This window comes from Apostichopus japonicus, chromosome 7 (assembly GCF_037975245.1).
Source record: "Apostichopus japonicus isolate 1M-3 chromosome 7, ASM3797524v1, whole genome shotgun sequence".
NCBI classification, from domain to species: Eukaryota; Metazoa; Echinodermata; class Holothuroidea; order Aspidochirotida; family Stichopodidae; genus Apostichopus; species Apostichopus japonicus.
The window spans coordinates 3,085,482-3,098,637 of NC_092567.1; the positions used below are offsets into that span (position 1 = coordinate 3,085,482).

The 13,156-nt window shown below is 34.9% G+C and overlaps 3 protein-coding genes across 12 annotated transcripts in view; 1 reads left to right on the forward strand and 2 right to left on the reverse strand.

Annotated features, from left to right (window-relative positions):
• LOC139969995 (uncharacterized) overlaps positions 1-13,156 on the forward strand; it is a 958,452-nt gene that overhangs the window by 792,182 nt on the left and 153,114 nt on the right. The window lies entirely within an intron of this gene.
• LOC139969972 (uncharacterized) overlaps positions 1-13,156 on the reverse strand; it is a 290,887-nt gene that overhangs the window by 107,992 nt on the left and 169,739 nt on the right. The gene's annotated exons all lie outside the window — the stretch shown is intronic.
• The window catches only part of LOC139969966 (NACHT, LRR and PYD domains-containing protein 3-like), a 42,502-nt gene continuing 30,798 nt past the window's right edge, over positions 1,453-13,156 (reverse strand). For all 7 annotated transcript variants that reach the window (XM_071975437.1, XM_071975441.1, XM_071975439.1 and 4 more), the window contains 10 exons: positions 12,843-13,060; positions 12,019-12,095; positions 11,429-11,481; positions 10,825-10,944; positions 8,167-8,375; positions 7,575-7,651; positions 5,965-6,029; positions 4,991-5,038; positions 4,447-4,472; positions 1,453-3,622 (listed from right to left, as the gene is read on the reverse strand). In XM_071975437.1, coding sequence (XP_071831538.1) covers positions 3,541-3,622; positions 4,447-4,472; positions 4,991-5,038; positions 5,965-6,029; positions 7,575-7,651; positions 8,167-8,375; positions 10,825-10,944; positions 11,429-11,481; positions 12,019-12,095; positions 12,843-13,060 — 975 coding nt within the window. In that variant the 3' untranslated portion in view covers positions 1,453-3,540. The remainder of the gene's footprint in view (positions 3,623-4,446; positions 4,473-4,990; positions 5,039-5,964; positions 6,030-7,574; positions 7,652-8,166; positions 8,376-10,824; positions 10,945-11,428; positions 11,482-12,018; positions 12,096-12,842; positions 13,061-13,156) is intronic.

Sequence of the window (13,156 nt, forward strand, 5' to 3'; positions counted from 1 at the left end):
TTCAAAGAAGAAAATGCAAAGATGCAACTTACAACGCCTGGGAAGTGCCATTTCCAGCGCTCTGGGTGGCATTTTAGCAAAAAATTCCTGTTACGCTTCGCGCCAACCAATAGTGGCGCTACGCTTAGATAGTATTCCTTCACGAATCGCCCCTTCCTTGGCAAATTCCGCGCGTCACAATTCTTACTTAATTTCACCAAAAAAACGTCACAGACTTTCACCGAAAGTAGTTTTTACTTTTTTTCAAAATGAATTGCTAATTAGCTAGACGGACTGCATCCGTACTGAAATTTGGTTTGCCGATAAAAAAGGAAAATAGGGCTGTAGCAACCAGTTACTATATACATTTATACATCTACATATAGGCCTATATATATATATATATATATATATATATATATATATATACAAAATATCACAATTTTTTCGAACAATTTTGGGGATGAAAGTTGCTAAGCGCCTGCACCCAAGCACATGCCCCCCCCCCCCTTCCCAATATTCGAAACAAATCGCCGACCCTGTCAAAAGCTCTGCGAGAACTCGCTTTCGGGAACACAATACAAGAGGAGAAATGAGTTTTTGTCTTCTCTTATCGTACTATATCTCTTCCTCCCTCCCCCTCCCTCCCCTTCCCTTTCCCCTATAGATGTCACCATCAGATATTTCTAGCCATCCGGTCCTTTCAGAAAGAAGTACTTTCTCTCGTCGGTGAGTACTTTGATCAAAGTAAAAATTTTATATCCTAATATTCAATAAACCACCAAAACAGGTGTCCATTTGTTAACTGAAATAAGTTGCCAGTAGGTTTACATAATCTATCCCTAGACCATCCAATTATAGGTGACATTATAACTAAGTATCCAGTACTCAATTTGACCTGTCACTGGTTATCTGTATAAAGTGCCCAAATTGAAATATATCAGGACTTCTACTTTGGTTAGTCTAGAAGGCTGTTGTGTGTATTTTCTTACGTATTATTATAACAATTCCACAAAAAAAATTACTGAAATGGTTATAAGAGTTGTAACTCAACCAAGTATTTTGTTCAGCTAGAATTCGAACTTTAAGTTTGGGAGTCAGGACAAATAAACCTGAGTGTCTATGACTTGGGAATCTCTGTTATAGCATTGATCAGGTTAATCCTTGAATTGATCTCGTCCAATTTATCTAAATTTGGATCAATGAGACCAGTCCATCATGACTACCACGTACATGACTGGTGAACTTTCACATCCTCCTTATTTCCTCACTAAATCATTTGCACCCATGCTAAAGGCCTTGCTTTTTAATTAGCCCTTCTTTGTCAGGTTAAGAGATGGTACTCCCGATAGCATAGAGAAGCGTGGGTAAGCAGATAGGGAATACTGATCTTGCATTGAGATTTAGTAACGGCTAGGCTAGGAAGCCTTCAAATCAGTTTCAATAACTCAAAAAAATGATTAAAAAGTCAAGATGATTATCTTTATTTATTCTCCCATATTCCTGAATAAGTGATTTGAAGAAAAAAAAATGAGATCCCTCAGGTAACTTACAAAGTTGTCATGTAAAAAAAGGATTATTATAAAACATACTGGAAAACATCAACACTTTAAAATATTACTATTGCTGTAATTAATTAAATACTTCAAAGAACCAATCACAAGTGAAGTCAAGATGTTTCCAGTAAGCTCAGTCTAAAGTACACACATGTTTCCTGACATTAAAAGTATTTGCCTAGAGTACCATTGTTCTGAATGACTTAAATGTAGGTGTTACAAAATACAAATTCCCAGCCTGTTCTTTAAATGCAAAGTTAAAAACTGGAGTTAATACGTTCCAAGGATGCAGCAAACGAAGTTAGCTTTTACGGACTTCAATGTATTGCATGCTACAATATGACATTCTCTTAAAAGGAATGTAAAAAAGTGTATATAACAATAGTAGATGCAAGAGAGATCTCATGAAGTGTTAATATACAATATATAACTGCATTGGCAATTATAGTAAATTGCCTAAAATATCAAAATTGATTACAAATAAAGACAAAATGAACGTAAACCAACGCATTTTTCTAAAGGGTAGGGATTTGATATCAGAACCAGAAAGTCATTGTGAAACAAAATGATGACTTTTCACGGCACAACAAGTTGGCACAAAATGCCTGCCATAGTTAATAGAGAATATCTATCAGTTCATGGACCAAAAGAATATGTTAAAAGCTGAAAAGCTTCATATGGCCTACTACTAACAAAAACAAACATAATTGTAAACATGTTAACAAATTGAGGTAACATTTTGTGTTTTGTGTGTGTGAGTGTTATCCCAGATGTAATATTGTAGTTTCTTGGGGGATTTTTTGAAATTCGACAATGCAAATATAAAGTGAGTTTGGTGCATTTATGCTTAAACAGCATAACAAAGTTCTACCTTCCAACTTTCATGAGATTCATAAGAATAATATTAGAAGTCGAATTGTATCAGTCATAAACGTGCTCGGCTGCTTAATTCTCTGCTAGAGACTTTTGTTAAATTTAAATTGTTTGATCTCTTTACCATTTCTAAATGGTTGATAATGGATTCTTCTCTTCTTGATAATTTTTCCTTACAATAAGACCTCGAATAAGCTATGTTGTAATCAAGTCTCCACCACATCAATATAGTTGTTGGTAATGATGTAATAGTGTCATTTAATGTACCATATGGCAAACGTTTAATGTTATTCTTTATACCCTTCTTTACTTAAGTTATGAATGTAAAGAGTGTAAGTTACGTATATAAAGAGTGGAACTGAAAATTTCAATGTAATGTCATTCAGTGCATTGGTAAATAATTTAAAACAAAATTTTGAACTGCAAAATTGTAAGCAATGGTTATATCGAATGATAATGGGCATGATTCCTGCATGGCCACACGATATGCAAGGTATCCATTTGAAAATGCGCCCTTTAATACGACTGCCATTACAGTTTACCTGCCTCGAGCATTTTAATAGGCTCTCGCAGTAGATTACAGGAAATTTGAGCTTTGCAAGTGACTTTGCCACGCTTGTTTCCTTTGCTAGGCTTGGCGAATAGATTTCGTAAAACACAGGCTAACGTTCCAGACTAATAACCTTGAAAGGTGAAGAAGTGGGCAGTGACGAAAAATGAACTGCTTTCTTACTAAAGGGCAGTTTTTCAAATGCATAGCTTCTGACTAGCCACCCCGGAAGAAATGTCAATATCGGAATCATTGAAAAATTAAGGCAGGGTACCTCAGTTTCTATATCGCAGGAGTTGTGATGCTGAGGTGACTGGTTCAAATCCGTTCCATAGAAATTGTTATTTGGTCTTTTCCATCAAGATGAGCATGTGTTATAGTTTTGCTACTTAATGTACTTGAACATTATACCTACTTAATACAATCCAAGAATGTTGCACTTATTTTTTTCATAAACTTCAATTGTGCATTCAGTACCAATGTTATAAGATCGTTGTTGATACCTGAACTGATTGAAACTGATCTGGCAGTTAGGTGGCTGATTTATACTGATGTGGCAGTTACGTGGCTGATTTATACTGATCAGGCAGTTAGCAGTGGCGTCAGTGTATCATCTTCGGGTACCTTCAGTTTCCTTTCTCTAGCCTTTTGACAGTCTGTACCCCTGCAGTAAGATAAATTGCAACATTTGCAACAAAATGTGAACATAGATCTACGTTACAATGCAAATAAAGTTTAACATTGTTTTACCCAATTCTATTCAATAAAACATAGTTTTGACTTTGTTGGTTTGAACAGGCTGCAGTGACGTCATCTATAATTCATTCTTAAAAAGATATTTTTACGTAATATATATATATATATATATATATATATTTATATATATATCAATTATGTATGGCCGTCACTGCATCCTATTTGATATACACAACCTACATACAAGTGTGTATCCTTTGTTTATCTAAATCCCATAAGTAGTATATATCATGATGCTTTACAGGGGGGAGGGTGGGGTTTGAAGTAGCATGATGTATACTACTCCCTTGTTGGTCAAGCCTGTCTATAGAAAAACAGTCTTCCTCAAATGCACTCAAGCATTAATAATTTGTTACTTGATAGCATAAACTACCCCAAATACTGCCATACGGATTCATCCTTGAGTGCACCTATTTAATTGACCAGTCACCTGTATGATTGTTAACACAAGTGCTCTCATGGCCAGTACTACTTTCTGGTGTGCGATGACAAGTTTGGCTTGACACTGAAATGATACACTGTGTGTTTAATTGTGAAATTGTGCAGAAGAGCTTTCAGTATGGCTAGCATTACCAACTCCGGTAGATATTCAATCTCCCCTGTTTTTGGCCAAAAACAGGGGATTTGGGTGGTATTTGCTATAGGCAGGGATTATTGTAATGATGGGGATTTGTGTATGTTAACTCAATAAATCACCAATTGTACGAAAAAATACACATAAAAATAACTTACTGCCACACTTCCCGGAATTCGCTAACCTGTATAAAAGAAGTCAAATATAAATGAGACTGTAATTTTATTGTATGACAAAATAATTCAAATTTCAAAAGTATATGGCTGTTAGGGATTTGTGAAATCACATTGTCAATCAAATGAGATTAGAAAATATGGAGCAATCAACTTAATGTTACCCTTAATATTACTTTTTTATAGTAATATGAGTTAATAGAGTAACTTTAAGATGCTAATTGTTTGTTATGCCTAATGAATCCGTGAATCACTAATGCTTTCTAAGATCTAGTAGCAAGCCTTATGTAACTTATATAAATATAGCAAAACTATTTACGATATGTAATTTATTCTTTTGTGTTCAAGCTGCACACAGCGACCATCTTTTTTTGAATCGTCCCTTTCAAACATTATTATATTTCTATACATGCCAAAAAATGTTCAGATTATTTTGTAGGTTAATGATCAATCTCCTCCATTACAATGTTCATTGAGATTAAACCAATGAATCTGTGTGTATTGTAATACATTATACTTCACTACCTACCTCCTTGCTGTAAACTGCATCTGTCACATCGAGTGTACGATCATCATACTATAAGTTAGATACAATAGGAAGGTTTATGAGCTTTACCAATATGACGTCACAAAATCACTCCAACAGTTATGAGGCGAATCAAGAACTAATTTTCTTTTCAATTCAAACAAAGAAGGAAGTATGCTACTAAGTAAAATGTTACTTTGGGATGAATATCAGAGATGCTTGGGATCAAAGTTATATCAATAATATCTGTCATGTGACACTTTGACGACACTCTGATGACGTTAATATTCAAAATGCAATAAGGAGCTTGTATCTGGTAATTACAGGAGCAAAGGTGACAAGAATGAATGATCTATCAACTGTTCTTTGTTGCCACTTAATCTTTTTGATATTTATGTAACGGTATCGTAGACTGACGCTGATCAAAAGTTAATGCAAAGACTATACGATACTGGACACACATGCAGCAGTTGTAACTGACAGTGCGAAGCAATTGATTCTGGATTCGAAAACTCAACTGTTATACAGAAGATAATTGCATGAGGTTTTCATCTACTACTTTCAGGCAAGATGCATGACGGTACTGCAATCAATGTTAATTTAATGTACTTGAGTGACCACAAAAAAAAACTCTGAAAACTAACCGGTTAAACATTTTTCCATATACCCCCTGAACTGTTAATTGAAAAACAATCAATCGATACGAACACTGGTCAAAGTAAGGTTACACAGACATGATGTTATTCTGTTTAATTTTCTTGTTACTTGATTCAATATGTGAGTCCACCTCAACAATCTGAGCAAAATATATTGATGCACCTTACCTATCAAACTGTTCCTTTCTTTTATTGATTGATTTTGAAAATCAATTAACAGTCGTTGGGAAGTTCCGATTCTTTGAATACATTAATACTTCTTTCCAGATAATTATATAACCAGTTGTCAAGCAATAGTTTTAATAAGTTCTTAATACTCACCATCCATCGACCAGATTCAAGGTTGAGGTCATAAATTTTGCCACTATCATACGGTAACCAAGTGACTAAAATGAAAGAGGTTACATTGTCATGATTAACAAAATAAAAATAAAACATGATTATTTCACTCCCAGACACCCCACTGACCTAGGTACACTGCAGTCACATAAGCCTTGAGCAATTTATTTTGAAGAGACTGTACAAGAATCTGCTACGCCCAGCTATTTTACATTATTACATTAACATGTAGAACATGCGCAAAACAAGGCAGAAGGGCAAGTTTTGCAATCATTCTCTGTTCTGTTATCGAGTGAAAAATGTAACTTTCATTTATGAGGAAAGCTTTGAAACGGGATAAACCAGTTTGTGTATCATTGTTTCTTTGAAACATTTAACCTGGCATTCTTTAGAAAAGCATATCATTAGACTATAGTTAGATCATTGTCTCCCCTTCACTGGCATGTATCATGCAAAAGGCAAGCGTTTGATGCACAGCATATGTAACATACTGGATGTATTTCATGTAAACCCTGATCTGGAGATATCCCCAGTCTTAAATTACCCTCACTGCATAATGTTATTGTAACTGTAGAACTTCCTGAGGGTATCTAATACTAATTCAGTCTGGTTCTTAATTCCTCACCTAATTGTCTAGCAGTGACAGACACTCTGAATACAGAAGCCAAAAAACAACATCTCAGCCAGCTGTACCACCTCTCTTGAGTCTTGTATCAAGCTTATTACTGCATGTAGCATGTATTAGAATATAAGACTACACACTTTAACCTTCCCAACCATACCATGAATAACATGACCCAACAGGGGATTGTTTCCTTAGGTAGCCTTCCTGACCTGGTACGAAACAGCAGCAGGAGACTGTGGATGCAACCTCATGAGCTCAACATTCAGGAAGGACATGACTAACTTTTCCCCCTTCTCCCTTTGTCCACCCTGTCACTCCTCTTCCCGTAGCTCTCTTCCACCCCCTTTTTTTTTCTCCACACATTGCTGTCTGTGTCCTCCAGTTTACTCCCTACCCTGTTCCCTTAATCCTCTCTTTTGATCTCCTACCGCTCCTCTTCCTCTGTTGGTTTCTTTCTTCTCTCCATCCCTTGTCTATTCATCCTCCTTTCATCTATCTCTTTGTGTTCACCCTGCTCATTAACCTGTTTGTATTCTGTGTGTGTTTTTGTCCCTTCTGTTACTGATACTTTTCATTTAGCCTCTGAAGAAGTTCCTGCTACTGTAGGATTGAAATGTCAGGCCAACTTATTTTTACACATTCTCTTAATACACAGGTTCCTTAGTAGATAAGCAGCATGCAAACAGTTTTATTTCATTTTGAATATAAAACAAGTTAGAAGGCTTGATGTCTCCATCATATCAGAATCGTCTATAAATATACATCCTTTGCTTGATGTTCAACACATTTAATTTATTATTTTAATGATAACTTCAGGCAACCAATGATAAGTAATACAATTTACATTATTGACTACAATGATTGGCTGCTGTAATAATAGTAATCAGTATCAGATCATAACGATAATGTACAAACTGTTGATATTTATCAATCGACAGAGGTTAACCTGAGCATTCGCATAAAGTACCTTTCACTTTCCTTGACTTCAATATTGAAGGAATATCCTCAGCAGCAATAGACTGGGGCAACAGACAAAATAAGAACCTGTGAAATAAAGCAGAACCATGAGTCGGTCAATTGCCTGATCACAATTCACAAAAAGTTATCCGATTTCATTTTTGGTAAATTTTTCAGACGATCACTGTCAATGACCTGAACGAGTAAAGCATTGAAAATAACACAGACGATAAAGCTAACCTGTATATCATACATAAACAATGAGTAAAGCTATTCATTAGGAGGAAAGTCATTCAATGATAAAGCATTTGTTTTGCGAAGTATTTGAAATATATCTTATTTTCTGCCAAGTCCCTAAAATGACTATTAACCCAAAAAAAGCACCACTCCTCACGATCCAAATGTAGAGTTTAACAACAAGGCGAAGGTAAAACATGGGTCAGTAAATACTCAATTCAGAAACAATAAAGTTCTGTCCTGTGAGAGTATCTTTTCACTTGACAAATAGTGAGGAAACTTTGTAGGTATTTATGCCTATTTAAAGTGTGAAAGTGGTATCTAGGTACGCATTACTAAGATACGATATTCAGTCAAATACTCACATTAGCTTTTCCAATCGCTGTGAATGTTGTGCAAACATCAATATGCCAGCAACCTCTGTCTCTGTCAGTTCTCTTCCCTCCTCATATGTATCTATCGATAGCTTCTTTAATGACACAGGACAGGACAATTGTAGCCCTGAACAGAGGATGATGTTACCAGCATCAGCCTTGGAGAAGGATTGTAGAAGCTCCAGATGGAAGATGGGGATCTGAAGGAAGGTAACATAAGATTCAATCAACATTGAAATGATTAAGAGCTATATCGATTATTTATACGATTATAACCTACTGTACTGTGGCCAGTAACTTTCCTGAAGGTATCACTTATCCATCTTAATACTAGCATAAATCCACTCCTTGCATTATTACGATTAGGCTTAAGTTTGTTTATTGAAATCTAACATTAATATTAACAGAAACAACATTTTTCTTCACCATTTTTAATATGGGTTGATCCAACTTCTTTATCTACAGTAACATAGTACACAATGTATAAAAAAAAAAACAGTAACACTAAAGTGAATAAATGCATGAAAAATAAAATGGGCAAAATGACTGATATATGAATGATAACCAGGATGAAATATGGACTGTTAGACTAGGAATGTAGTGAGAAAATTTCTTCATATGAATTAGTTATGTTAAATGTCCAGTTGTTATTGTGTCAAACCACACACCTTATGAATTATAGATATGTTGTCACTACAGAGTGATATGTAATCTTTAAATCATCTTGTGTTATGTGTGCCACTAGCTGGAGTACTCCTTGGAAAAATAATTCATTATGATATGATTATTTAATGTGTACATTTAGCGTGAAAGTTAGTACACTGTGAACGAAGACCAGTATGGTTACTAGGATTAAAAGTTTAACAGCGTTTGAGTCCGCTCAGAAAAACTTGCGTCCCTGTTGTCCTCCATGAAAAATGCAATGTAAAATACCTCTACAGGAACACATAATACTGAGCTATAATGACCCCTGAAAGCACATTGGCTTGTGCACAACAAGAAGCCATAGATAGTGATAGGTCTATGCCATGCACAAAAAAATCATCAAATGATAAACATGTTACTATTATACACCAACAAAATGACTTTCAAAATTCCGAAGCGAGAAATTTTACTGTGGACTAGTTACCATATATGCTTTCCTAGATCACACAATCCATACTACTGCATGGTAAAACAACTTCCTTACAATGGGTGTGTGAAATGTTATAGGCTATGCATATGCTGTGAATGTTGGAAATTCATGTTAAGTAATACGAGTGCCTAGAGAGAACATGTAAAAGTAAAAACACTGCACGTTTAACTCATTTTATTGAGCCCCTTAAATTTTGTAGAAAATATAAATAGATCTCGATGACACAAGAACACATCCCTAAAGGCCTAGAACTACTTGCTCACAACTTTTATGAAGCCCTGTCATAAGTTACCATTAACAGTTAACCAATGCAATGTTATTCATAAGTTTTATTTAAAATTGAACAAAGTTTTCCCTTTCCTCAACCACCATTGGTAAGTTGGCCCAACCCCAGTCAGTTCCGACCCATTGCCCCTTACAGTATGTAAATAACTCTTCACACAAAGTCCAATAAAAACTCAAGCTTCAATAGCTACTTTTGACAATGTATGAATGTTGCACAAGAAAAATAAATCAGTGGGGCACATGGTCAAAACAGTGCAAAAACCTTTGCAACAAAGAAAGTACTGCGGTATGAATGTACATATTACTTGAGCAACTGTCAATGCTGAGAGAATAAACGTACTGTGAGGTGAAAATAATTGTTTAGTATCCGAGATGTTAGGTTCCTACAAAGTTCCTAACTTATCTCAACTCACAAATTGTTTTGATCAAAACAATGACTGAAATATTACGTGATATCGTAGAAAAAATTCAACCAAAATTTCATATCATGACTGTCAACAGGGCCTAATGTTATCATATTTGAGTGCACACATATGATAGCTTATAGCACAAACGTTGTCATCTCTACACGGGAACGTAATGTTAAGTTGTTGTTAATTTACCTAATTTGTGTTCATTGAGCACTACACACACAAGAATGTTTCCAGACAATGGGTAAGGAACTACAGTATTAGCCAATCAGATCATGGGAAGTTTGAAAAAGAACCATGACTATTGTTTGCATGTAAAACTCTGCAATGTAAATGATGTTATAACAAGGTACGGAGTTATAACTCCGTACCTTGTGGTTTGATTGCTATGATTTATTTGATTTAAGACAAATTCAATCATTAGAATGATTGGAAGAAATTTTGGTTATCCTGAGGTTTGGAAAATAATGTTCATTCAAAAGATATTCATTCAAAAATTTGTTTTGTTATGTTTTGCATATAGGCCTAGTTCTGAGTGTGTGTACTTAGGGTTTCGATCCGCGGGACGAAATGTGAAGTGTTTACGTCCATCTCTGGAACTTTGTGTTCCGGAGGCAAAATCCTGCATTCGTAACACTGTTGAAGACAATGAATCAAATTTGTTAAATAATTTGACTGCAAAATGCAAAATGATACTATGGTATCTCATAAAACACTTAATAACGTAATGGGGATGACATATCTAGTACATAATGGGGATGATGTATTTTGACATATCTAGTCCATCATAGGGATTTTGATATTAGACTACTGACTTACATCATTGTTAGATGCGTTCTTCAGTAGCTGCAAAGTACAATTCTGTTGTAATTGACTATCTTTAGTCCAGATCTGTAACCTCTCTGAACACAGTGACTCAATAACATTGATATTATCAACCTGAAAATAAACACAAAATGAAGCAGTGTAAACTTATCTAGATCTGTTTTTACTTTTTTTACTATTCTAATTGTAGCATCATTGGTATTACAATAGCTTAAAGAAAATCCATTGTTATGAAAATAAGTCAAAAACACATCCAGCAAAACGTCCTTTTCATACTACCAGACTTACCACTATGTACAGAAAAATTCAAAATACTCTCAATAGAAAAGAAACGTCATACAAGGTTTCCTTGAGTATCTTCAGTTGATTAATGATCTGAATTTATTAGTAATCAAAAATGTCCAATGACCAACTCATATTTTAAAATATTGTTCCACGATCTAGAACTACACATTATATTCCCTAAGCTATGTCACGATCTCTGTCGTTGTCTAGTGGTTGTCGGCATTTACACTACTGTACTTCCAACTTGTTCTGCACTAATGGACACGTACACAATAACAAAAAGCCCTGGCAACTAAAAACAAAAGAATCATACCTCCCAATCACCAGAATGGAGATTCAGGCTGTAACCGTAGTCTCGCCAGTATACTATGATGACAAGTATGTAAAAATATGTTAAATTTAAAGACATTTTAGGATTTATGAAGGAGAGGAATTAACTTTTTCACATAAATGAAACGGATACCTCTACACTAAAAATGGAACACTTAAGACCTTTAACTTTGAATTTGGTGCTTTTCATCCAATAAATATGGCTTGACTTAAAACGACACGATTTCGGTGTTTAAACTTAAAGTAATGTTCTTAAACAAATATCCTAAGTATAGGTATGATAAGTTAATAACATTGCCATAACAATAGCTTGTACCAAAGGAATGTGTCGAGCAGGACAAATCAGTTGGCGGTTAACACTAACTGCTCCTAAAATCAATGTAATCCTCCTGACAAAGCAATTTATTTTGTCATATTTTCTACTTTTGCATTATTCTTGCTTTTACCAAAGGCTTACAATCTGCTTTTTGCACTTCTTATGAAAATGTTACAATAAAATTATCTCTTATATCAACTCCTTGATGACTAGATTTAATCAAATAATCAACTAATACTGACAGAATCGATAGTTACTTTTAAGTTTCCTAGATATCATCTCTGCATTGATAGACTCTTGAGAGGGCGAAAGAGGCAGCAGACATTCACTGAACCTTTGAAGTAGAAAGGAAGAAACAAACCAACATGAGAGAAAGATAGCAAAACAGTCTTGCTATGAAGCAAATTCCATATAGGAAATGATTAGGACGTGCTTCAAAACCTTACTGTGGGCATCATTTTGCTGTTTAATATGAGCAAATGAGCCCATAACTGCAGGAAGGTAATAGTGTAATGTACAGTATGTTTAGGCTCATCCTTAGGTCGTGCTAGGAGTCCATGAAAGGAATTGGTGTGCAGACAATCAGATAGATTGTAAAATAGACTTGTTTGTAATACAATTCCACGCACAGTATGTTGTCCTCTGTTTTTAAGAGTGGGGGATTATCTCATACTACCACATTACTGATTAAATCCTCCAAAATTCATGAAGAAATTTGTTGGGTTCAATTACACCATGGCCTCTTTGATGATACTTATCATATCATGTAAGACATATTCCCAATGATATATGAAAAATATTCTTACCTTCCAAATTCACAACTGTCATTGTTTCTTTTGGTTATAATTAATACCGTGATGGCTAGTCATACCAACATAAACAACTCATCTTTTTTCATGATTGTAACACTAAAATTTCCGATTACAATGTATTTCTTGATGGTACGTCATTTCTAATACAAGTTTTGTCAGAGCTCTGTGTTTATCTTTATTACTTTGGTTAATCAGTTATTTTAAATGTAACAAGAGAGAATACTTGTAGGTACATAGTATGATAACAATAAACATGAGATTCAACTTACGACAGCTCCTTAACAGACTGACAACGAAGCGCAAAACAGAAGATGTTTGTTAACTGTATCTCTGATATGGCATATGGTTCATTTCCTTCCTTCTCAGTCTCTATGTGTATCTTTTCTACTGTCACTAAAGGACAGAGAGAGAGGCCAGATTGGAGTAAAATAGTGTATCCATCACACTCCTTGAAGGCCATGGTCAGGTGAAGGCAGGCTATGGTAATCTGTTAGAGAAATGAACAAGGTTAATGTATTGTAGTTATCCTCTAGTAAAAGAATCATGCTACATTATGAACGGATGGAGGGTTTTATGTAATTGA